The sequence below is a fragment of the Xiphophorus couchianus genome, chromosome 3 (assembly GCF_001444195.1).
Source record: "Xiphophorus couchianus chromosome 3, X_couchianus-1.0, whole genome shotgun sequence".
Lineage (NCBI taxonomy): Eukaryota > Metazoa > Chordata > Actinopteri > Cyprinodontiformes > Poeciliidae > Xiphophorus > Xiphophorus couchianus.
Genome location: NC_040230.1, coordinates 1,473,507 through 1,500,163, shown reverse-complemented (window position 1 = coordinate 1,500,163; position 26,657 = coordinate 1,473,507). Strand labels below are relative to the sequence as shown.

The 26,657-nt window shown below is 43.5% G+C and overlaps 1 protein-coding gene across 1 annotated transcript in view; it reads right to left on the bottom strand.

The window, feature by feature from the left end:
* The window catches only part of gabbr1a (gamma-aminobutyric acid (GABA) B receptor, 1a), an 84,554-nt gene that overhangs the window by 48,081 nt on the left and 9,816 nt on the right, over positions 1 to 26,657 (bottom strand). The window contains exons 5-8 of the mRNA XM_028012119.1: positions 25,138 to 25,323; positions 23,462 to 23,479; positions 9,270 to 9,430; positions 285 to 419 (exon numbers count right to left, since the gene is read on the bottom strand). Coding sequence (XP_027867920.1) covers positions 285 to 419; positions 9,270 to 9,430; positions 23,462 to 23,479; positions 25,138 to 25,323 — 500 coding nt within the window. The remainder of the gene's footprint in view (positions 1 to 284; positions 420 to 9,269; positions 9,431 to 23,461; positions 23,480 to 25,137; positions 25,324 to 26,657) is intronic.

Below are 26,657 nucleotides of genomic sequence, written 5' to 3'. Positions count from 1 at the left end.
GCACGGCGGAGGATCTGTGATGCTGTGGTCTGCTCTCTGTGGCATTATGAGAACTTTGATGTTTCACATTTAAATCTGATCAGAGGATTAAATTTTGGATCCAAAATATGAGCAGATCAACACAATCAATCATTTTTCCATATAAATATCACAGAACCACAGAACCACAGAGCTGCAGAACCACAGAACCGCAGAACCACAGAGCTGCAGAACCACAGAACCGCAGAACCGCAGAACCGCAGAACCACAGAACCACAGAGCTGCAGAACCACAGAACCACTCACCACAATGAGGTTCCACATGCGGGCGGCTTCGGCCACCAGCGTGGAGACGCCGCTGCAGCCGGGCATCAGGACGATCTTGATGGGCTCGGTGTAGAGCAGGTCGTACAGCAGCTTGGTGGCCTCCCCCGGGTCGCACTGAAAGGACAAAACACATGCATTTAGATCAGGACCAGAAATAGATGGACAAGAGAAAAGATAAGACTGACGGAGAGATGGGAGAGAGAGATAAAAAGGGAGAAACAAAGAGGCAGAATGAGGAATGAGAGGATGAAGATAAAGGGAGCTGGCAGCTGCCTTAAGAACAGCCACATCACAAGTGGAAGAAAAACTCTGGAAATAGAAGAAACAGATACAAGACTCACAAACAAGGTGATAAAAATGTAAAAATAAGAAAAATGAGCGTCACATTTTCATCCTGACAGCAACCATCTTTAAATAAATCCACCGTTCTGACTCCAGATCAGCACACAGAGAGGCAGTGGCCAAACAGAGGTGACCCGATGGGGCGGCGCCGGCCGTCACACATTTACGCCCTCCATGAAGTCATTTACCACACATCCAGGAAACGGAAACGTTCCCGGCGATCCATCACCGGAGGATCAGCTGACAGACCGGATAAACGGCCGACACGCCTCGCGATCAGAGAGGAACGCTGCGCAAAATCCACTTCAGAGGGACGGCACGTCCACTCACATGACGTCTGAGGCAAAAAAAACAGAGATGGTCCCTGGACGGCCCCGGTGCGGGCCCCCGGTGGCCCCCGGACCCCGCGGTTAGCAGCAGGGGCCCTGAGCGGAGTGTGTGGGATTGGTATTCAGCGGCTGGTCGTTCATTAACTCTCAGGCTGCGTCTCATGGCAGACAGAGTCAAGGAGCCGACAAGCTGTTAGATCATTCTGAGCTCCATTAAGGAGAATCGGCTCCCAATTTAAAACCCATCTCTCTTCAGTTTCACTATTTAAACAAAATTCAATAAAATAAAAGAATTATGACAATAAGTTCGAAACCCGTCCGCTGGATCCAGATGTTCCCTGTTAGCTTTTAATCAGATTCATACTGGAACTGTCCAGAGTGAATATTCTTCATAATTTCAGCCACAATTCAACACAGTGAATACTTTTGCGTGGCTGTGCTGAGTCTGAGGCAGTCAGAGCCGCATCGCCTCAGGACCAAATTCACCTGACAACGGATCGCTGCAGCTGCTTGTTTGTCCAGAAAATCCTCATTTGTTGAGAGAAAGCAGGAGCTGATTGGAAGTGGAGTCGTGACTGTGAATCTGATGAGAGTTTGGACGATGGAGCGAACGCAGCCATGGAGGACCTGACGGCTCCCAGAGGGGAAGCCAAAACATCTGCGCGATCTGGCGTGGAGCACAAGTGGCCGCAGTGATCAGCCTGACTTCATGTCTGTAAATGGTGAGCTGTGATTACGCATGGAAGAGCTGGAGTTCATCACAGCACATGGGCCTGAAGGAGCCGCTTCAAAACGCCTCAATGAGACCCTCAGCAAAAACTCTACAGTTATCAGTGAAAACAGAAAGGCATGAAAAATCATTTCTCTGCTTTAAGGAGGCAGAGCAAATCCCATCACACCACTTTGTTTCTCAGTCATCAGATATAAATCTACAGTTCTCACCTCCAGACCAAAATGTTTGATTTTTAGCTTTAAATAAGCTAAACTTGCTAATATAGCCCATTTAAAACAGTTAAAGTCCTGCACATCTAAATGAATCAAATGAAACATAAACGCACCAAAAAATCTGGAACAAACTTCCAGAAAACTGCAAAACAGCCGAAACACTGAGTTCCTCTAAATCCAGACTATATGCTATAAAAATTCAATGAATTAGATTGTAAATAAAGACATGGCAGCGTTTAAGAACATGAAGCAGGAAATGAGAAAATGTTGACAGGAGGCAGTGACAGCAGAAACCAGATCTGGAATCATAGAACCGTTTTCTGTTCAGTCATTTTAAGATAAATCCATCCACGTTTTAATGTCCTCCAGCCGAACCCTCAGAGGAGTCGTAGATTTACACTTCAGTTTAAGAGTCATCTGCATAACGATGAAATGAGACGCCATGTTTTTTAAAGATGGAGCCCAGAGGGTCCAGAAACAGACCCCTGGGGGATCCCATAAGGAAGTGATGTTGGAGGGAGAGGTTTCCTCACCATCTGACAGGAAACTTTCATTTTATCTGTGAGATTCAAACATTTTGGAGCTCCAGCTGAGACACACAGATGTTCTGATCTGCAGTATGAATAAAACTACTTGATGTTGCAAACATCTGCCTGGGATCAGCTGGGCTTTGTGCAGCAGCTGCTCTGCATCCTGACTTCATGAACCTGCGTGCGGCCAACATGTCGGTCCGTCTGAAAACATTCTGATTCAAATTTCTCTTCTTATCGCTGGAAGTTTTCCAGATCAGTTCAACAAAGCTGTTCATTTTTCCCTTAAAGTGAAAGTAATCCCTCTGAGGAGGCTGTGACTGAACCCTGATAATCTGACCTCAGAGTAAATATGCTGAAACAAAACTGCTGGCCTTCACCATCCGCACATAAAACAAGCTGGGATTCAAGACGCTGCACATGTTCCATGTGAATGCAGGGTAAGTCAGGAGAAACATCGGTGGTTAATTCAGACGTTTTACTGTTTTATTTAGCGTAACACTCATTCCATTTAGCATCATCATTTTGAATTCTCTGAAGCCGTTTAGATCCACTGTGTCATCCAGGATGATCTGAAGGAGCAGGTTCTGGTTCTGCTGGAGGTTTCTTCCTGTTAAACGGGAGTTTTTCCTCTCCACTGTCACCACATGCATGCTGGGTGTGAGGCATGACTGTAACGTCTACATCAACGTGAGCGCTACGCTCTCAGCGGGAGGAGTGAAAGCTGCAGGCCGATGACTCCATGCTCTGCTGGATACAAAACGTTTTTCATTCTAATAAACTGACTGATAACTAGAATCATTTAGTGTGTGACTGGATTAAAAAGACGACATTTGTTATAAGTTGGTGCTACATGAATAAACTGAACTGAATTGATGTCTGAACGTCAGATCTCTTGCTTCCTTTTCCTATCTTCCATTTTAACAGTTTAAAGAGGCGTGTTGGTGGCTAAATGTTCACAGGTTAGTTTAGTTTGATGTTTACAATAAGTTCATTTCTCTATTTGGAGCAAACTTAGCTCGGCTCTCTGCTGCAGGTCTCCACAGCTGCAGCGGTTCTGTTGGTGTTTCAGACAGACAGAAACCAGCCCAGTTTCAGGATCTGACTATAAATATGTCTGGGTGGGAGTTAAGGCGCCTCTGTTTTAGTTTAGTAATTAGCAGAGAAAGTTTCCTCTTGAGCGCAGCAGATGGCAGGAAGAGACACTTTTAAAGCCGCTTCACTTCCCACCAATCCTCACAATCTGAATCCTTTAACTGATTAGTTCAGTTGTGAAACTTCTGAGTCTATATTTAATCACAGGCTGAGCTGTTTTTAATCACACGGATAAGAGCATTAATATTAATAAGAATGTTTATGTAAAGTGGGAGTGGAGAGTTTCTCTCAGTCAATCAGCGCTGCGGCTGATTCCACTAATTTTCCAGTCTCCACTTCCGACTTTTCTAAGTGAAAGCAGCGGGAAGCTCGCCTGCAGCCCGGCCCGGCCCGGCACACAGTTCGGTTCCTCAGAAGCATCGGGTTCATGCAGATCGACTCGGAGAGCTTTCTAAACACTCCGATTCCCCGAGGTTGTTTGTGTTCGCGGCCCAGCTGCCCGCTGAGGACGAGCTTGTTAGTTTTCTGCTGTTTCAGAGTCTTAACTTCACTCTGATGAGCAGTACTTCATCGCCCGCGCCAATTATCTTCAAATTATTTCATCAATCCATCACCACCATAGCAGATTACAGGTTTTAATAGCAGCTTGTTTTAATCAGCATTCCAAATGACTCGCTGATTATAACATGTAGAAATGAGAATTTAATCAAGAAGTGCAGCTTCTGGTCCTGTAGAGGTTATTAAAACATCCAAACCAAGACAAACAGCCATTAGCCCTCTACATGTTTAGTCAAGACAATTTTCCTGCGTAAAAAACACATTAACTGCAGACTATTTACATGGAGCCGCAGCAACACGCTCGGCTGCAGAGCTCCAATTTCAAAAAAAAGGGTCATTACAGCTGAATGTTTGCAGGGAAAACATAATGACTCACATTAGTCAGAAGAAGCATTTTACTGGGTGGCAAACCCAGTAAGCAGCGAGAGCATTTCTCCTTAAAAGGCTTTAAAACGCCTCAGTCGTCACGTCAAAAACAAACACTCAAATACAGCGTCTAACAACGGGAAGCAGAGAGAAAACGGTTCAAGGTCAAAGGTGAAGGTCACGCCTGGCACATGACCGCCACCCGCCACCGGGCCCTGCTGATCCGACAAACGCCTCCAACCAGGCAGGAGAAGTCTGGGATAATCAGGACGGGAATGTTCGACCAGATGAGCCTCAAATCACCAGAATATCATCAGAACCTGAACGACTTCCAGCTGGACTCAAAGTGGAGCTAACGAAAACATTTCACACCAGACCAACAAAAACTTTTTCAAACGTTCTGACCTGCAGAACCGCAGAGAAGACGGCCCAGTGCTTGTATCCAGCATATTAGTGGAAAGTTAAGTGGAAGGAAGAAGTGTGGCAGAAAAAGGTGCAACATCAGTAACTGCATGCCGACAATGAGACGACGTCTGAGCGCCGTCCTTCATTTCCAGTGATGACAGTTTGACGTTTCTGCAGCTGTGAGGAAACAAAGCTGAGCGGAGTCAGAGCTACTCTCCTCTGCTAGCTTTCTATCTCTCTATCCTCCTGGAAGTTTTAATTTTCAATATTTTGTTTGTAACATATTAAAGCTAATGAAGCTCTGTAGCGCCTCCTGCAGGTTGATATTCACTGCAACAGGAAACCCGTGGAGTGAGCAGAACGGAGGAACTGAACCTGAACTGCTGGGCTGCCCATCATTGACCCGGCATTGATTTTGCCAAAATCAATTATTTCTTAATGTTTTCGAATCAAATGTTGGATTTTTCTCTTTTTTCACTGGGATGTTAAAATATGGATTCATATGAACTATTTTTACTGGAGGTGTTAATAAACGTGACCTGAGGTAACGGCGCCTCCCTGATGATTAACGGCGCCAGAACCGGAGCGTTGCCGCGGCGCTCCGGAGCCGGAAGCGTCCCGGCCTCACGTGGCTCTCGGGGGTCTTCATCGTTTCCACTTCAAGCCCAGCCGGGCCGCCGCAACACCTGATGCCATCCATGTTTACGCAGCCCGATGCAGCCAATGAGGAGCCGTTCAGTCCACAGCAGAGCAGCCGCGTCTTCCTCCTCCATCCAGGGTGGAACGGTTACACCGTCACTATTTTATCCTACTACAGCTTTCTATAACCAGGAAGCCACAAGTCTTACAGTCCTGCTGGGTTTTCCAGAACCAGGATCACAGGTCCTGGAAAACCTTCCCAAACCTCCAACCTCATCTCCGTTCAGCGCTGAGGTGAACATCCTGCCCCATAGCGACCACTTTAAAGAAACTCCTCTGGTTTATTCAAGAGGTTAGCCTGGTGAACATCAGCCTCTTGTTCTACGGTTTGCTTCGTCCAGAAGGTCTGGACCCTCAGCTGTTGAGAGATGATTGTTTCCTGGAGAAGTGAATTCTGGGTAAAATCTGACCCATCGATTCATCGTTAACGTTTGGCTGTGACGTTTGTAAAGAACCAGTTTCACCATTAAGATAAGCTATGAAGTTTACCAGACATTAATGGAAAACCAGACTGAAACTGAACCCTGTGAGGATTAGAGCTAACATCCATGTTAGCAGTAAAATGTCTTAAACATTCCTGTTGCTCATTTGGAGGCGTGACTTTGTTCACTTCCTCTGCTGAATTTGCTAAAGTACAAATACTATATAGGCAGATTATAATTTAAAAACATAACAGAAACATCATCATCGTTCACAAATCAAGGACAATGGGAGAAATTCCAGATGGAGCAATGAAGGGAAATGAGAATCAAGCAGAACTGCATAGAAAGTTAAAGGCTATGAGAAGGAGATTTTACCCAAACATGAGCAGCAGCCATTGTATTTATATGAGCATGGAAATCCACACCGATTTCAAACTTGGACATCTAACTCTTGGTTTATTCTGGTTTACATCCCGAAGGTCTGAAACTTTCTCTAATTAAACTCACAATCTAATCAAATGACGAGACGGAGACAGAAAGGAATCCTGATTCAGGCCCGTCTGCCGGTGGGAGCAGAGAGGGACCTCGCTACACCGCGCCGGGGATGGGGCCCGGAGCCGGGGCAGGAGCCCAGGGCCGGGGATGGGGCCCGGGGCCGGAGCCGGGGCCCGGGATCAGGGCCAGGGCCCGGGGTCAGGGCCGGGGCCGGGACGATCTGTGTCACAGCTGCCGACTAAACAAAGAGTCGGACGTGAAGAAAGCACCTCGTTCCTCCATCTCTCTGCATCTCCATCTCTCACTCATCATCACTGTTAATAATTGATCAAAGTTTGTAGTCTCCGCTTTGATATATCCATGGCAACGGCCCTGTGTGGCGAGCGAGTGAACGCAGCTCGTGTGTGTGTGTGTGTGTGTGTGGGTGTGTGCGTGTGTGTGTGTGTGTGTGTGTGTGTTGGGATCACAGAAGGCTGTAAATAGTCTGACGCTGTCACCAGAATAACCGTAGAAACGCGGCGCTCTGCTACCACAGGGTATCTGCATCCATTTAAGAGGACAGGCTGGGATTAAGCGTGGAGCTTCATGAATATTGGATGATGTTGAACAAGCTCCACACTCTCGGCCTTTAATGGTCACAAAACACTCGGCGTGGGTGTGTTTTCCTTCACTCCTGTTTGCTAAAAACAAGCCAGACTCTAATGCGTCTTTCACACAGACAGAAAGGAGGAAGAAAAGTTTTGAACCCTTCAACATGAAACCAGGTAAACATGGACACGGCTTCAACAAACACAGACATGTGGAGAGATAATTAACCTCCAGAGTTCATTAAACAGCCAGGGAACCAGAATCTCTGCCATGTTTCAGGTCTTTCCTCTGTTCACATTCATTCCTTCAGCCGCAGGCGGAGCAGCAGCCATGTTCCCCAAACCCCGGAAATCTCCACCACCTTTGTCTTTATTTTCATGGCAGCTCAATGTGAAGCAGCACATTTAATCAGAGGACACACACTCACACACACACACACCACCATATTTCATCTGTTTAGCATTAGATTGGAAAGAACAAGGTGGAACAGGATGCCGCGTCCTCCCAGCATCTCCTGTATGAATTTGCACACATATTGTCACAGAGCCGGAGTCTTGTTTGTTAACGCCGTTCGCTTCGAGAGTGTTGCCATGCCAACCCTCCCGCTCTCCCTTTCACACACACACTAACACACACTCCTCTCCCTCCCTGCTCTGCTGTTTAACAGGATTCCAATGCAGAGCTGCGTGCACCAATCAGGAAAAAGCTCGTAGCGGATTTCTAACCAGTACCGGCGCCGTTAACCGTTTGCTGCCTCGGCCTGCAGCTCTCCAGGCATCTGTCCCGCAGCATGATGGGTAACAAGCCTGGGCAGAGCGGGGCGGGGGGAGGGCCGGGCATTAGGCTGCTTTTTAATGCATCTGCTCTCATTCTGCTGCTCACACAACGCCCTCAAACTTTCAGGAAGAGCAGCACCGAGGTCCAAACCCAGAGAGAATCGGCGCCTCGGGGAAACGCCACCTGGGGTCGGATATTTCATTTATAATGGTGACATTTTAAAATACCAACATGATTAATGATTGATGAGCAACAAGCGGGAGGTGGGATCCGGCCCAGCAGGGCTTCCTGTCTGAACTGTGACCTTTCAGGAGCCACCAGGGTTCCTGCACCTCCAGCTTCACATCCAACTCTTCTCCAGAGTTTACATCCTAAATGGATTTGTGAGGCATTTCACTGTCATTTTTATAATTTAATTATGAAAATGTTACAATTAAATTAATTTATTTTCTTACAGATATAAATGTTAAGCTATTCCCCAAAACTGGAAATGGATTTATTTTGAGTCATTTTCCATGAAGCTGCGTGAGGGAGCAGCTGGAGTCTCTGCAGTCCGGCTGCAGACTGACAACCAAAGGCTACAAGAACCGCTTCATAATTCTCACCAACTCGGCTGCGAGGAGCCGGGTCGACTTCAACCCTCCACCACAGAAACCACCAACATGGCGCCTCTGGACAAGCGTTTTGTAAAAGTGTAATAAGTCAAATATTAATAGAGTGAATCTGTATGTGAGATAAAGGTGAGTTGGGTAAAAATACATTAAAATATTTGTACAGTCATAAGTTTTTGTAAATGTGAATTTAAGACAGAAACAAATTTTGAAGAGTTGCAAAATGTGTTGATTTAAATAAAGATACTTTAATTTTCTTACTCTGAGATCAGAGACCAAGATTCCAGATATTTGGGTCAAAAATGACTGATGGTTTTATTTAGAGATAAATGTGGGAGTTAAAAACAAGCTAACATGTCAAACTGGTTTATTTTATTGTTTATGTGATTAAAAACTTGAACCAACAGAGTAGAAGATTGTTTAAAACTATTATTGATTCTCTATTGGCTCCCATCTGTCCAAACATTATAAAACCTTCTAAAAATGAATCTGTCATTAATTGCTTCAATGAATATTTTTATTTTTGGAAAGTGGACTAAAGCTTCTTCCATCCCGGACCAGATCAGGTGAAACATTTTAATGTGTAGGAACCCAGCAGGGATCAGCTTCTCTCACAAACACAACTGGAAACAAAAGTGGACAAAAACGTGCAAAACGAGGCGGCAGGTCGATGTGACGGCATGTCAGCTCAGAACATGACAGACAGAGAGCGGAGAGCCAACAGGAGAGGCTGCTGCTCCCCCATGACAACACTCTCCACTTAAGAGCAGCACCTCCTCTGCTCTCCTGCACATCCACTCACCATGCTGTCGTAGTGGATGAGCTCCAGCTCGTAGTCCGGCAGGATGTCGCTCCTGTTGTTCACCAGGTCCAGAGCCATCTGAGCGGACGGCATGCACGCCTGGCCGCCCGGCCAGCCGCCGCTCATGGGGAACAGCGCTCCGATGTACAGCTTCTTCTTCCCTGCAGACGGCCGGGGCCAGAGGAGAAGGAGGATGAGAGCGGAGCGGAGGAGCGCGGCATGTCCGCGGGACGCGCGGCTCACACGGGGAGGGCATGGGGACGCCAGCAGCATGGTTCAAGGTGAGCCGAACCGAACCGAGCCGAGCCGAGCCGCAGCGGGGGCGAGCCGGGCGCAGGTTAGGAGGCTTCAGAGCCGGATGTGGGGGTTTGGGGGGAGTCAACACGTGTCCGGAGCAGGACGGAGTTTGATGCGCGTCTCCCGCTTTGACTGGACGAGCTGATCAGCTTACGGCTCTGCTGGGGGGAACATGCTGATGTTTCCCAGACAAAGTCAGACCCGGTTCATCCTGTTCGCCTCCAAACGAGTCGAGCTGAAAACAAACCCAGGTTCTGGTTCTCATCTCTGGACGGTTCCGACTCCGCGCATCGTCAGACTCCGCTTTAAAAAAAAAAAAAGAAAAGAAAAGAAAAAACGCGATCTGTGTTGAAAATACAGCAGCGCGTTTTCCGTCCTCACGACTTTTTCTTTTTCTACGCAGAATAAAAAAATGCTGCGATGCGAAGCGAAGCGCGGTTCGGACGCGGGTTCGGAGTCCGCGCAGAGGACGTCGGGTCGGGTCAGAGGAGCGCGGAGCGACGGCCGCAGATGGAGAAAACAGATGGAGCGCGAAGCGGCGGAGAGACACACTTTTCCCCCCCGGGTTTTTTTTAACGCCGCCGTTTTCCAGGAGATGAAGCGGGTTAGCAGGCGGGCAGGCGCGGTGGAGCTCTGCGACTGATCCACTGCAGCACCGGCTGGCAGAGTGAGGAAGGAGGGGGAGTGAGGAAGAGGAGCGGGAGGAGGAGGAGGAGGAGGAGGGAGGCTCTTTCTCTGATGAATTACTCACTTCAGGTTGTTTAAAGGTGATAGATTATCACATCATTTCCTGAGCTTTTAATGAAATGTCTGAAATCCTCCGATCAAAATGCAGGAGGCCTTTTATTCCTGCTGCTTTGTTACCATCTGCAGGTCATCGATGCGTTTTTATTCTTACTGGATTGTTTTTATGCTCTCAATTAGTTTCATCTCTTCTAACAGCTCTCTTTCATTAATTATTGTTGTTTTTATGCAGCATTTAATATTCATTATCTCTGGAATAGAAATAAATCAGTCAATACTGACAGGAGGAAAAGATCAAATGTCTACAGGATTTTAGAAACTTCACAACAAAATATCCTTTTTATATCACATTTTTAAAAATCACATTTATCGATAGTAACCATTGATTTCAGCAGGAGTCACGTGACTCGGGCTGAAAGCTGCTGATTTATTGAGAAAAACGGATTTAGAGGTAAGAGAGGGTTTTGTTTTTCACTAAACTTTGTTTGGTTCTTTGTCAGCTGGAATCATAATTAATGTCAGATGAAAATTTAACTTGTTGAGCAAAATGTGGTGCGTTTCTCCCTGGGCTAATTCCACGATGCTAATGCAGCTAGCTAAACAGTGGCTAACTGGGTTCATGGATCTTAAATACAGAAATGATTAAATTTCTCAGGATTGTTTCCACATCAAATGAAGTTATTCCAACATTTAAAGCCCAGTATCATCAGTTGCCTCCATCATAAATTTCTCTACTAATTTTAATCTATCTGACACCTGGACTTTGACTGGACCGTTGCAGCAGGTTGGTCTCATTGCAGCTGTTCTGTTTGGTGAAACACTGAACTTTGATGATGTGTCTGGTTCCTGGGCTGTGCAGCCCACATCACCACTCCTCCACCACCGTGTGGCAGATGGTGTGCTGCGTTTGGTTTTCTCCCAACATGGCGCTGAAACATCTCCACTCATCTGATGTTCCAGATGTTTGCTAGCTTCACCTGAGCTGCCACGTTGGTTTAAACAGATTTCATGACCTTTAACCTTTAACCTGCTAGCTGAGTGCTGGAGCTCTGAGGTTTTCAGTCATTTTTCTGACCTCAGCAGGAATTTAGTGGCATGAATATTGACTGAATAAATGGTTTCCCTGTTTGCTCAGACAGAAATCCAGATCATCATCAGGAGGCTCTGACACCTGAACCCAGTGGAAATAAAGATTTATTGTTTTAGCTGCAGGTTTATTTAAAAACGACGGGAGCCTGCAATCTGATGCTTTGTCTGCACATTTTGAGGTCAGATCAAATTAATTTTAGAATCTATTAAAGCTCAGATTATTATTATTATTAAACTGGAAGAGGGTGGGCCAGAGCTGTCAGGTAGGCCGGGCGATATGGGCCTAAAGTTTTATCACGATATTTTGTGGTGGTATTGTGATAACAATAAAATGATGATAAAAACTGTTATTTACTCTGACTGCATAAAAATCAGCTATAAACACAAAAACTGCTCTTGAAAATATTTCCTAAAATCCTCACTTAGGACACCAGTCACAGAAAATGACATTTAATTATATTTAAAAAATGTTTGATGCTCTTATTGAACAGTGGAAAAAATAGTATAACATAAAATCCCAACAAATCTCACATTTTTAAAGAGAACTAATTGGATTTTACTGTGACAATGATGAATGAAAATTGAGAAATTTATCATAATAAATAATAAACGGTTGGATAACAGCCCTGCCCAGCCGGCGCGTTTCTTTGTGAGGTAATCAGCAGTAAGGAGGCTGATTGGACGATTCTCTCTGCTTTAGGCAGCAGATAAACGTCAGTGTGAACGACTGGAGGAGTGTGTGTGTGACACCGGCTGAGAGGCAGAGCTGCAGAGCGGCCCGGGAAGACGGGAGGAGAGGAGCGGAGAGGCCGAGTGGAAATGTGGAGCCGTGGATCCACAACGCCTCGCAGCCATACAGCAGCTTGCCTGTTTGGAGCTTTATGGCACCTCATTATTTTTTCAGCAGCACTATGAGCCAAAACACACCTCCAGGCTGCGCTTGACCAAAAAACAGAGTGATGGAGGGCTGCATGACAGGAGCTATAATGCAACAGCCCTGCAACAAATTATCCTCCATGAAGGTTTTAATGCCGGTGGAGCAGCGAGTTTCAGATCAGATTCTAGGACGAATTCAACTGTTTTCCCTCGAAATGTGGAAATCTGAAGATTTGACTGAAAATTACAGAATTATCTTTACAGTTTTGGCTGTTAAAGCTGCTCACATGTAAACAATTTAACTGTGAGTTAATGTTAGCGCCGGCGCTGCTTCTGGGCCGTAAATCAATACGAAGCAACGAGCGTCTCTGATCCGTTAGCAGCTCCACCGATTCATGTCTCAGCTCTGCCTCGTCTCCATGAAACTCAAACCGCTTCGACAAATCACAGAAAACAACAATAAGGGTCAGTCAGGCTGGGTTTATCTGCCCTCATCTGTGACTGCCAGGCGCGGCTCACATGTAGGCCAGGTTGGTGCTGAACAGCAAGCCGTTCACGGTCAGCACACACTCCGGATCCCTGACCCATAAACGGATTCAGAACCGGCCCTTTAAATCTGAACCATCACAGCTGCTTTATTCCTGCTCTGCTCAAAAATTAGCAGCCAGTTTGTCTTTAGACGAGACGAGAGCGAAACTGCAGAGAATTCAGGTTTTGATTTGGATCAGCGCAGTGGAAACAGGCGGCATCTTTAATACGGTTCAGACTGGGCTCCCCGTCCAGCCTGCTGCCTTCAGGGGTCAAGGGTCACCATGGCATAGAAGAAACTCTCTTTGCTCATCCCAGCTTCAAACTACTGACAAACCCAGACATTTATTTCTAATTAGAGATTTTTGGAGAATTTGGAGGTAAAACGTTTCTCCTCAACGAGCAGCGCTGACCTCCGACAGCTTCCACTGCTGCAGCGACCGCCACCGTTACAGACTGCTGCAGCGACCGCCTCCGTTACAGACTGCTGCAGCGACCGCCTCCGTTACAGACTGCTGCAGCGACCGCCTCCGTTACAGACTGCTGCAGCGACCGCCTCCGTTACAGACTGCTGCAGCGACCGCCTCCGTTACAGACTGCTGCAGCGACCGCCTCTGTTACAGACTGCTGCAGCGACCGCCTCCGTTACAGACTGCTGCAGCGACCGCCTCCGTTACAGACTGCTGCAGCGACCGCCTCCGTTACAGACTGCTGCAGCGACCGCCTCTGTTACAGACTGCTGCAGCGACCGCCTCTGTTACAGACTGCTGCAGCGACCGCCTCCGTTACAGACTGCTGCAGCGACCGCCGCCGTTACAGACTGCTGCAGCAGATGACGGCCGCTGTCCTTCCAGGCTGTCCTTCATCTCCTCTCTTCTCTCACTGAACTCTACAATGTCATCTGCAAACATCATAATAAATTCACACTCACTTCTAATGCTTACATTTATAAATATCTTGTGTTCATATTTTCAGTGCCAATATTTCATGCAAGTTTCATTTTAATTCATTTCCATTTTAGCCCAGAAAAAATCCTGTTTGCTGCCAAACTGTTAATTTTGATATTTTTCTTAGATTTATGGAATAAAATGAGTTAAATTATGTCTCAGTGACGTCAGTGGAGCATTTCTGAGAAAATGTTTCAGGTGGGAATAAAACTGAGCCAAAAAAACAAAAAATGAATATTTTAAAAAGGTTGGAGAATTATGAGCACATCAGTTGATAAGGAAGTCAGATGTGAAACATGAAGGGAATATTTTCTGACCTACATTACAGTTAACATGTTTTTGCAGCAGGAAGTTGAAGGCGTTTTGTGAGAACTTCCTGGTTCAGAGGTTGATTAGCTGCTGATTTCCGGCTGACGTGGCTCTGGATCCTCCAGCAGAACTTTCTGACCTTCTCTCCTCCTAATGAAGCTGAAATAAACTCCACACTAACAGATCCAATGATGATGACTGCTGCTGCTCTGTCTGCAGTTCCTCTCTTAGTGCTCTAATTACAGCAAAGCTCCTTTTGTAAAATTACTTATTGCACCGATCGAGTCGACCATTATGACTCCAGTCTAAATTAAAAATTCTCCGTAGTTGAGCGGCGGAATAGGGCCGTTATGTAACCCTGGTTCATTACCCGGGTCTCATTATGTGGATGTGTAACAGAGAGCCAATCAGATCCAGCTTCTGACAGGCCCTCACAGGCCGACCGGCGCCGCCATCATCTCTGCCTTGCTCTTCCTCCTCCTCTTCCTCCTGCTCTTCCTCCTGCTCTTCCTCCTCCTCTTCCTCCTGCTCTTCCTCCTGCTCTTACTCCTGCTCTTCCTCCTGCCACCCTCTGACCCTCCAACAATCCATCAGTTATTCAGCCCTGAACTTTACCTGCTGCCTGCAGTCGACAGCAGAAGCCCCAGCGCCGCGTTAGCGGCCCTCATGGTGGCCAGGGGCCCATTAGCAGCGACCCGATCTGAAGATGCAACAGCAGCTGCAACGAGCTGCAACGCTGCCTTAATGAGCTCCTCTGACCCGACATGTGTTCCCGTCTGCGGCCGGATTCCTCTGGAAGGAAACGATCCTAACGGCGCCAGAGGTTCTGCTGGAGCACGTGTTGTTCTGATCCAAATCAGAGAGAAAAACCTCTGACAAATCATGCTGTGTAAAAATCAATGTTGCTCTTCCTCAAGATGCTGATATTTATAGATGTGAGGTTTGTGCAGCGAGCTGCAGCAGAAACATCCAGTTATGCAGATATGAGGCGGCAAACAGCAAATCTGCATCTGCTCAGACTTTCCCTGTCAGATCAGGAGGTAAATTCAGACCTTATGGGAATCTCAACCTGAGAGTTTTCAGCTACTGTTGACCTGCTTTACCTGGAATGATCCAGTTCTGTGAATCATTGACAGCAGCAGACAGTTTGTATTTCTCTGCTGCAGGTTTTTCTTAACATTTCTTTACATTTATGCTATTTTTACATCAAATATATTTAAATGTAACAAAATCAATTTTGTATTTAGTTCAGTTAATATAAGGACTAATAATGTAAACTTTTAAAAATCTTGTCTAAAATGTAAATAGTCATAAAAAGGTATGGAAGATGTGTTTAAGAGCCCTGAAACTAGATTAGCATAAAAAGTTTACAGAATGGAAAGAAAGAAAAAAGTATCCGATTTTCTACTGGCGAAAATTTAAGTCAAAAAATGTATTTGGATCTGATGCTTTCAAACAAACAGAAGCTTTTATTTGGTTTCTCTCAAGTGGCTGCCCCTCCCCCACCTGTTGCTGTGAGGAGCAGGTCAGCATGCTACATTTTAAAGATTTGAGCAAATTTTCAGACAGTAAAGGTAAAACTTTTTCAAAACCCCTGAAGTTTTGAGTCCGGACTAAATGCTAAACGCCTGGAAGGTCCAGAGTGTGATTCTCCCTCCCCCACCTGTTGCTGTGAGTTGTGGGTCAACCAGGTGGCTGATTAGCTTAATAAACCTTTTTAGGCGAAACTAAAATGTTAACATTTTTACAAAGTTAGCAAAAATGCTAATGTGCAAAACAAAACATTTGTTTCAATATTAGCAAAACAGAAATGTTACAGGTTTAACTTTTTTATGATATTATATAATAAAATCTAAATTCCTTTGAGGACAGAGTAGGACCCTCCTCCCCCACTAGTTGCTGCAGCCAGTCTGGTTTGTATATTTACCGTTTTACTGATGTTGTTTCATTTCTAATCTAAATCTCTGGACAGCAGCGAATTGACCAGAAGGCCAGATTAATAAATATCCTGTTAAAAATTTTTGTTTGGAGAAAAACAACATTTTGTTTTTCTGCTCTTCATTAAGTTACTTTGGGAGCTAAAAGCTGAAGTTCACTAGTTAAGTACGAGTTGTGAGAAAGTATTTATCCGCTCAGATTTATCCTGCTGGATGGTTCAGAGTTTCAGACCAAATAAATGATGAAAAACCTCCAGTGAGGCTGAAATCACTCTGAGTGGGTCTGACTCGGCCATCATTTCCTTTTCACATCGATCAGTTTCCTCCAGTGACGTCACAGCTTTGAGTTGATTTTTCTTTTCTTTGCAGGATGTTCACATTTGTTTTGCAATCTGAAACATCAAAATATGACAAACAAATTTGATCTGCAGACGTTTTCACCTCAACTTGAACTCCGACTCCGACTCCAGGAATGTTTCCCAACTTTTCCGCAAAAAAGGAAAAAGTTCAGCTTTATTTCAGGAAAGAACTGAAATAAGAAATAAGTTGTTTTTCTACATGTGATTCTCAAACATTGATGGCGTCGATGTAACGGATCATATCTGAGTTAAAGGTGTGAAAGGATATTTGATCTTGGAATTAAACCGGCGCCAGTTTAGCTCCTCAGTTCTGGAAAGTTCTGGAAGGTTCTGGTAGTTTTGGAAGGTTCTGGTAGTTCTGGAAGGTTCAGGTAGTTCTGGAAGGTTCTGGTAGTTGCGGTCATGTTGCTGTCTGAACATTGGGCCTGAATCTTCGGGTCTTCGGCTCTGTTGTCCTGCCGGGTCCGAAGGACAGTTTTCCGGTTTTCCCTCTGGGTTTCGTTGGAGGTTTGATCCGCAGCGGTTCTGCCGTCGTCATGCAGACCCGGTTTGTCGGTTTAATTAAGTTCTGCCTCGGCTCGGTTCTTCCGTTTGTCCTTAATTTGCTCCGGGGAGTCGGTTTTGGACCGGTCTGGTTTTCCTCTCAGCGGATGTGAAAAAGCTGCTTCTGTTTTGAACTGAAGGTTTCCTGAACGTCTCTTCAGTTCCTGTTCTCCTTCACGCCGCCAGGCGCTGTGGGTTTGCTCTTACAGAAACCTGTCAACAGGCTTTTCTTTTATGTTTTTTCTGCTTTTTCCACTCATTTCCTGTTTTCTAAAAACTCTGTTTCAAGAAAATGTATCCGTTTGACGAACCGCTGAACTCTAAATTCAATAACTGAGGCATAAAAAGGTTCTAGACCCAGAACGGCAATGTGGGGTTAGGGTTAGACAGCAAGAGCCAGTTGAAGCTGCAGCCTGTCAGAGACGGTTTGTTGTTTTCTGATGGATCAACGGTTTGCAGCTTTCAACACCTGACAGACGGTTCAGGTTTATGAATCTGTTGCATCAGCAGGTTTACAGAAAAGTCTGAATATTGTTCAGATCTCAAGACTTTAAATGTCCTTTTAATTTCATATTAGAGCAGGGGTCCCCAAACTTTCTCCTGTGAGGGCCACATAACTTGTCCCTTCTCTGATGGGGGGCTGGGGTCAGTTTGTAACAGAAAAGTGTGACGATTGTAAGAGTGCTAAACATAAAAATGTATTGTTTTTCAGAAAGCACAATCAAATAACCTTTTCTGGATTCTTCAGAGAACAAAAGTCAGGAAATAACACTATTTATGAAATAAATAATAACCAAATAACACTGGGTTCTCCACATAAAAAAAAGGGTTAGGGTCAATTATATGCATGTATAAAATAGTTACTAACTAGTAGTCAATAATAAATAAAGTTCATTACTAAGGAACATTTTATTGCAAAAGTCCAACTTATCAAATAAAAATGCACATATATGAAAATACTCTGGTATTGTTCAGGGGGCCGGACCAAATGTGGAGGCGGGCCACATCTGGCCCGCGGGCCGTAGTTTGGGGACCACTGTATTAGAGCAACCAGCTTTCAGAGAAAGAGCTGCACTAATTACTTAAACATTTATTTTTGAAAGTTGGTACTTAGGATTTCATTTCTCCGTCTGTTTGCTGACAGGACAGAACGGGACTGACGTCCAAACGACGACACAGCAGCAGGACAGGTCAGTTAATAGGTCAGAAATCCCTCACCATGCATGAGTTACCTCATGTTGGCTTCTTCAACATAAATAAATAAGAACAAGGCAATATTTTTAACAGCTCTGCAAAAATCCAGCTCCCTTAAAAAAGCTACAAACGCAACTTATATTCCCTCAGCCAAAAATCATCTTTTAATCTTTTAAAACTTTGCTTAACATGTGACATCACTGGGTTAGCATCTTTGATCTGCAGTCAAACAGAAAATCTCCGAGATACACAGAGAACGTTCTGGTCAGCATGAGAGAGACCAGGAAGTACTTTTATTCTGACAAACAGGAAGTGTCATTATTGACACCTCCAGCATAACATTAAAAATAACATGTCAAGATATTTTATTCATTTAATGCAGTGTTCAGTTGGAGAGATCGACACTGTGGAGCTAACGCTAACTGGAGAAATACAGCAATTTAAGAAACAAAAAAAAAACCCTAATTTTTTGATAAGTTTTTGTACCTTAATGAGGTGCGATCAAAATTAGCAAAAATGCAATGGAAGTACTTTTTTTTCGTATCACGAGTCATGTGATCAGCAGTCAGATGTTACTACTGGCAGAAAAGACAAAGAAGACGACAGGAAGTGGCAGGATGATGATGTCACAGCTTGTTTTTTGATTATATTGCGTGAACAAACTTATTTACTTAATTGATAAGTGATTTCATTTGAATTTCTTATTTAATGGAAACAACACAATTGTAAAATTGCTCTTTTTTGACATCAGCTGAATACTGAAAGCGTTTTGCTCCCGTTGCCGAAGGAAGCGCAGCCACAGGTTCGATACCCGGACCGGATTTCCTCTGAGCGCGGCCACCGACTTAGACTGCAGCGTGACGCCAAACCAAGTCAAAGACTTCTAAAAAAATCAAATGATGTTTGTTTTGCTGTAAATTATCATGGATCGATTCCTGAAAATAAATATTAATTAATATTAATTTTCCACTAAACTTCCCTTAGTGGGAAGTGAAAAAGAGGAAGGATTTAGTCTTTTAGGCTCCATATCTGAACATTTAGTAGATTATTAACTGAAATCATCCTAAGCTTTTTCTTCTTGCATTAGCAGCAGATTTCTTGGACATAAGCTGATTATATGTATATTTTTATTTGCTTTCTTTTTATGTTTCCATCCCTGCAAACCTGCAGTAGTTATCGAGTGAAACAGAGGAATCTTCCGGAGAGCAGGGCAGCGCAGACAGCGACAGGAGAGGGTATTAACCTTTCTCCCGCTGAGAGCCAGGAAGTGGGTGGTGACAGCACACGGAGAGGAGATGGAACCGAGCGGGAAGGAGGTCAGCACAGAGACGGCGCTCGGAAATGTCTATTTGTGGAAGCAGTCCGCCGCTGCTTTGTTAATTATCTGTTTGTCGAGTCTGTCTGACATTTCCAAAGTTTCTGTGAGAAAGTCGCGAGCCAAGATTACGTTGTGGGTTCAGTGCTGCTCATCTCGGTGCTCGCACTGAGGGGACGACATGTGCTACTGGGCAGGGCCGGCTCAAGGTCAAACTGGGACCTGAGCAGAACCTGATTCCAGGACATCAGTAAAGGCGATTCGATCCAGAGTCACTGGGGTCAGGGAGGAGAAGCAACTTCAGCCGGACTGGTCATTATTTACCGACATGCTGGAGCTCAGACACTTAGAAAAGACTAAACTCATAGCATCAGACTGTTACTATGGTAACAAAAACAGTCTTTGTAAAATAAAAAATATTAAACATTAATATCTTAATTAAAATTTTAGATCTACAGTTTGTGTTCAGACCTGTGGATTTTTGGGGAGGCTTAAAGACTTAGTTCACTAATACCTTGGGCCGGCTCTGTTTTACTTATATCAGTTATACAACGTGGAGGAATCAGGAAAAATATCTAATTAATTAACATTTATAAATGTTCTACTATTTTAAGACCCAAACGCTTTCAGATTTAGCAAAAATTGTAAAAATGTTGATTACAACAATGTTATACTTTCGGCTGTCCGTTTTTTAATAAAAACGTTGAAATACCTGAGCTAGGCCACCAGGTGGCGACAAAATCCACATTAACGACACATGAGAGCTGATCATTTATCCAAAACAATCACTCGTTTTCTGCTGACAACGTTGGTAGAAATGACAGTGACGTCACTAGGTAATTAGTGACGTCAAAAATCTAAATGCTCCAAAATCTAAATGTTAAAGTTTCATTTAGAAATCATTTTGCTCATCTAGAAAAAAAAACAAGCCATTTATGCAAATATTCTGTTCCTGCTCCAGAATCCAAGTGTGACTCTACAGAAACTCAGTGGCGGCTGAAGAATCTTTCTTTGGTTACAAACTTCAAAAACAGTTTTTTATATTAAAAATTTCCAGAGCTCTGTCAAAGCCAAAGATCTTTTTATCTCCCACCTGAAACCTACGGAGGCCCCCAGCCGCCAGGGGGCGCCACAACAACAAAGAGGCGTGGCTAATGGGCTCCTTCAGTTTTGTTTTCAGTCTGGAGCTGAGTCCATATCGGGCCCTTTGATGTTTAATATTAATGTCGTCTGTTAGTGTGAAAACCCTAAGCAGGTGTTCAAGCTGCTCATTATTGTCATCAGAGTTTTATTTTGGTATAAAACTGGAGGATCTGTATCCACATGTACAACATGCTTTGGTTGACAACAGACTGATGGATCTTGTAGAGTTGATTGAAGGTGATGTTTGTAGTTTTACTTTGATTTGAGCCTGGCAGAGAGAATCAGTCGAGCTCTAAGCTTCTCCAAGTCTGTTGGTCTTTTCCAAAGACAAACGAGAAATCCTGAAACCTCTAAAAATCTGACGGTGTTCATTTCATGGAGGTTTGTTTGACTCTGAACAAACCTTCACAAAAATGGAACGATGCTGGAGCTTCGGTTCCACATAGAACCGAGTCTACCGGACTGTCAGGTGTGCAAACACCTTTAAGAGACACGAATGAAATACAGCAAGACGTTCTGTTTTATTAAAACATTTTCTGAGCCCTGCACAGACTGGCAGTAATTCTTGCATTGCCTTGGTGTGGAGTGTCTAAACTTAAAGACCCTCTTAGGAGAAACTGATAAATATGTACGACTTCCTTACGATGCCTGATCATGTGACCAACGTATTGTTGGTCTGACTGTGAGGATGGTGACGCTGCAGGTAGATGCAGCTGGAATCCATTAAATGAGAATTTTCTGCTTTTGATTGAAGGAAGTTTTTGTAATTAAAGTATCTAACAGGATGATGGTTGTTTTTTCACGTTTGTGAATCATCTGTTTTATTTTATTTTATTTTTTTTTGCTTTAACATCCAGAGGAAAGGTTCTGATTTGCCAAACCGCAAACCGGACCACCAGAATCCAGGCTTCTGAGTGAGAACTGTGAAATATCCGCTGCTTTCTTAATATCTGTGGCTGTAGTGCCACTTCAATGATCAGTAACAAACTAATAAGAATACAATTTCCATTAAAACTTTGAAATTCCAATTAAGAGAGGACATGAGGGAATTAATTTAACCGAACTGAAAATACTCCCCCACTAATGAGCAAATTACTTTTAATCTTCTCCGTAATATCAGAAGGATTTGTGGAGTAGTTGGGCGGAACAATTATGTCCCCCTGTAATGGGCTGGTTGGGATTTAGAGGAAACGCAGAGAGCTTTCTCAAATTATTTCCGAACTTCAGAGCTTGAGCTATAATCTCGTTTCCTTCAGCTGAAAAGGCTTTAATTGGAAAAGCTGTCAGAAGAAGCTTCTGTCTCTTCTCGCAGCAAGTGAGAGGATTCAAAGCCTCCAGAGTCTCATCAGAGCAGCGGGGGCTTCTTCAGGACTCACCGCGTCCAAAAGATCACTGCTGCCCTCTGGTGGCCACGACACAGACCGCAGCCTCATCACGCACACGCCGTTTGTTTGTTTGTTTGTTTGTTTAATAATTACCTGATTTAGGCTCCCAAAAAATCTACTGAAGTAAGAGTAAAACCGTATCGGGTTAAAATGTTACTGGAGCACCGAGTAACTGATCAGAATATCTGATTCAATATTTTAAAATTATGTCAGACTGACAAAAATGTAAAGTTATGTCCAAATTCTTTTAAAGACTAAAATGAAAAAAAAGAAGATACCATAATTAGAAAATAACAGATTTAGGCAACACTTTCCCAGATTATTAAAAACAGCCATGGAGTCTGTGAAGCAAATAAACGAAGTTAGAGCAGAACGAAAAACTTCTGGTGCTAAATGACTCAGCAGGTAAAAAAATTAAATAAAACATTTAGAAAAACAAACATTTTGCACAAAGCAGCAGAATGACTTTACGCTGTCTGTCTGTCTGTCTGTCTGCCTGTCTGCCTGTCTGTCTGTCTGTCTGTCTGTCGGTTGTTACTCAGAGGATCCAGACGTTTTAGAAATACTTTATAAAAATATTACTCAAGAAAAACTAAGCAGTACAATTAATTATTAATAAAGACTCATGTTTTCCAAAACGTTAATGTAACTAGTTACTTCATTACTCTGGATTTAGATGAGATTTAAAGCAGCAGGAACCTTTCTAGAGTTTCTGGAGGACCTTTAAAACCGAGACACCGCGAAAAAATAAAAATGAAAAATTACATAAAGTGGAAACAAAAGTCTAAAATGTGTGATTTTGACAATAGTTTGTTAAACACCAGTGTTTAAACTAAGCAGAAATGTAATTATTTTAATTTATTAAATTGTAAAGTTTTTTACTATTTCAATTTTACTAGATTTTCTTTTGCAGGTCAGGAGCTTCATGCCACCCTGGGAATATCACCATGTCAGAAATGATTGTCTTTAAATCTAATTTAGTTTGTTTCATTAGATTTTGATGTTTGGATGGAAAAAATGTCCAGAATCAGATTCATCAGCTTTGATTCTGTAACTGCAGAAAGTTTGAGCAGATGATGGATTCAGTTAGTCGCTTCAGTCAAACAGGAGATGAAACTTTAATAATAATAATAATAATGTCTCAGAAACTGGGGGAAATAAGATTATAGTTATCTCTTCTGAGAAGGGAAGAAAAAACAACGTTTCCCAGAAGAAATTTCTTTTTTTTTCCCATTAATTTACTGATGCTTTGGTCAAAGACCAAATGTCCAGATCAAGTTGTTGTTTAATAACAAAAACATATTCAATAGTGCAAAAGAAGCATGTTCTAATTTAATGATAAATCAAATAAGTCACATTAAAAAATTAAATGTTGCATCTGGAGAAAAAGAACTGATCATAAAGTTTTAAAAAAAGAAAAACATTTCAGGGAAATTGCCTGTTTTCTTTAAACATGTTTTATGATCCATTACATACATATTCAAAATACATTAGAAAATAATGTTTTAAAATAATAAGAGTCCTACCTGTGTAGTTTCTGTCATCTTGGGTGAGCAAAGAGGAAGAGAAGAAAAAAGTAGAAATAAATGACTCAGCATTAAAAACAGCCGGTCTCATCCGCTCCACTAGGGGGCAGCAGAGTTGATTAATGTGGAGCAGATCTACCGGGGGGCCAATTATTATGTAACTGCTTTACAATGTGTTCCAGAAACGTGTTTTTTTTTTTAAAACAAACTTCTATTACAGATGGAATAATGAGAAATTAAACGTCACAGTTTTTATCCTGAATCTGCATCTAAAATCAAACCATAAAGCTTCATGAGAATCTTAACATTTGTGCAGGATTGTTCACTCCAGCTGTCCCGATAATCCCTTTAAAAACCACCATTCCCATAGCAACCTGACTGGTTACCATACCAACATTTCCTTCATCGTTCTCCTTTCTTTCTGCCCATAAATCCTCATTTATTTGCACTAATCGGAACGAGACGTTCCGGCAGCCATCTGCTGTCTGTGAAGGAAGCACCAACTTCCGGTCTTCATGGATTCATTCACTCCTTCCTCGTCTCCTCCTCTTCCTCCCCCCTCTACCTGCCAGACAAACCCCTCAGAGGATCACGCTCTGATTGGTCGGATCATTTGTCGCCTAGCAACCGGCCGGCAGCGCAGGTGTTTGTAATGACGTGTTGCGTTTGAGGCCTGATGTTCCAGTTGATGAGGGAAGCTGGAGGAGCTGGATTTAACTCTAAACTCTTTAATATGTTCACTAATGTTACAACAAGGATTTATGAAATAATATAAATAACTAATAAAGATTAAAAGAAAAATAATTGACTTTAAATGTTTAATGCATCAAGTTAATCTATTATGTAGTGAAAATAAAACATTAAATTGATACCAGAGTTAGCAGCTCTGGTATTTTTAAAATATGTTTACTATTTTACATATTTGTTTAATTTATTCAAATAGTTTTATTAAGTTATATCTAAAATTTTAATGTATTAATATTTATTATTAATCTGAATTTTTTTTTATAGTTTTATTCTTAACTTATAGTGTAAAACTATATGTTTTATAGTTTTGTTCTATGAAACTTATAGAATAAGTTTTATGTTACATATATTTGTATTATACTACATTTATATTTTGTAATCATTTGTGGATTTTATTTTTATTTAATGTCACAAAAGATAAATTAGCAATTATTTATTTTTTGACCTGTTTATTTCTTGCTGATTTTCTGCATTTATTTTATTTTGTAATTTTATTTTATTTACTCTAAACGTCTCCAGATATCAGAGCTTCCTGGTTTAGTGTAAATAAAATAATGCAGAGAGCAGTGAGGCGCGTCGCAACACAACTTCTTATTTTTGATGCATTAGTATCAAAAATGGATCAATAATAAATTTCTTAAGTATTTATTTTACCTCACATTCATTAGAAGTTGCTAACTGAAGATTTTTTACAGTGCTGTTTTATGAATTAGCTTTGGAGCTGTGGTGCATTCATAACGGAAAAAATATCTGAATTTTGAGTTTTAAATCTGCTGTCATGATTTTATCAAACTGCTGCTGCTTTCCTGTTCATTATTATACTTTCAAATGTAAACATAAGCTTTAACATATGGTGGTCACACCCACACACACACACACACACACACCCCGACGCACACGCCCACACACACACACACACACAGACTCACAGAGGCAGGTGGGTTTGGGGGCGTCCCATTTGCCCAGCTTGGTGCAGTGGCTGATGTTTCTGCCCTCCAGGGTGAAGCCGGAGTTGCAGCTGTAGTAGAGGACCGTCCCCTCCGCCGGGGGCCCCGGGGGCCGCGCCGTCACCCTGCCGTTCTCCAGGGACGTCCACACCTTGGGGCACTGCAGCACTGAGGGGGAGCAGAGCAGAAGGCCGGAGGTAAAACTTACAGGATGTTTCCTCGGATCAGTTCCTCAGAGGCGAAGGAAGAAAAAACACAAAATGTTTCTTACGCTGGAGAGCATTTCTCAGCTAATTGTCCAGAACGCTGCCTGGTAACCATGGCAACCTAATGTGGACGGTGGACAGACAGCGCTGGCTGTTGGAGAGGCTCTGTCTCTGATTGGAAATTCAAACAGGCTGCAGGTAAACGTTGAATATAAATGAGCAAACAGGGAAATCCTTCTCTACGTTCAGACGGTTCAATTCCTCCTGTGGGATTTAAACAGCTTTGGCTTCCAGGTTTGGCTCCTGTCAGCTTTCATGAACGGGATTTAAGCCGAAACGCAGAAACAAAGCGAGGAAGACGACAAAGTTAGCAGGAGGGAGAAAGAAATCAGCGGCGCTCGGCTACTTTGGTCTGACTGCCTGACAGAGAGGAGGAAAATAATTCAGTTTAGCTGTCGGGTTTGCTCCGGTGTGTGAGCACACACTGCAGCCTGCGCTCTTACATAAGCAGAGAAAACAAAAATCCTGTTTCACTAAAGCTCTGAGAGCCAAACTCCTCCAGAGAGAAGAATCGGAACCGAGGAGGAGCTGGACAAATCCAGGACCTTCTGACGATTCTTCAAGTTTCTCTCCTTTCACAAAACCTGCAGAACTAAAGATGAAACCTGCTGTACGATGCTGCACGATGCTGTACGATGCTGTACGATGCTGCACGGTGCTGCATGGTGCTGTACGATGCTGTACGATGCTGTACGATGCTGCACGATGCTGTACGATGCTGTACGATGCTGCATGGTGCTGTACGATGCTGTACGATGCTGTACGATGCTGTACGATGCTGCACGATGCTGCACGGTGCTGTACGATGCTGTACGATGCTGCACGATGCTGCATGGTGCTGCACGGTGCTGCATGGTGCTGCACGGTGCTGCACGATGCTGCACGGTGCTGCACGGTGCTGTACGATGCTGTACGATGCTGCACGATGCTGTACGATGCTGCACGATGCTGCATGGTGCTGCACGGTGCTGCACGATGCTGCATGGTGCTGCACGGTGCTGTACGATGCTGCACGATGCTGCATGGTGCTGTACGATGCTGTACGATGCTGCACGATGCTGCATGGTGCTGTACGATGCTAAATAACTGAAACTCATCAGTAAAACTTTGGTAAAATGTGTAAATATTCATCTGATCATAAGGACTTCATCCTCTAATGATGCTGGTTTTTATCCAAACCTCAGCAGGAAGTCAACACTTCCCCAAAGATTTTCACAGTAAAGGTGTTGCAGGTTT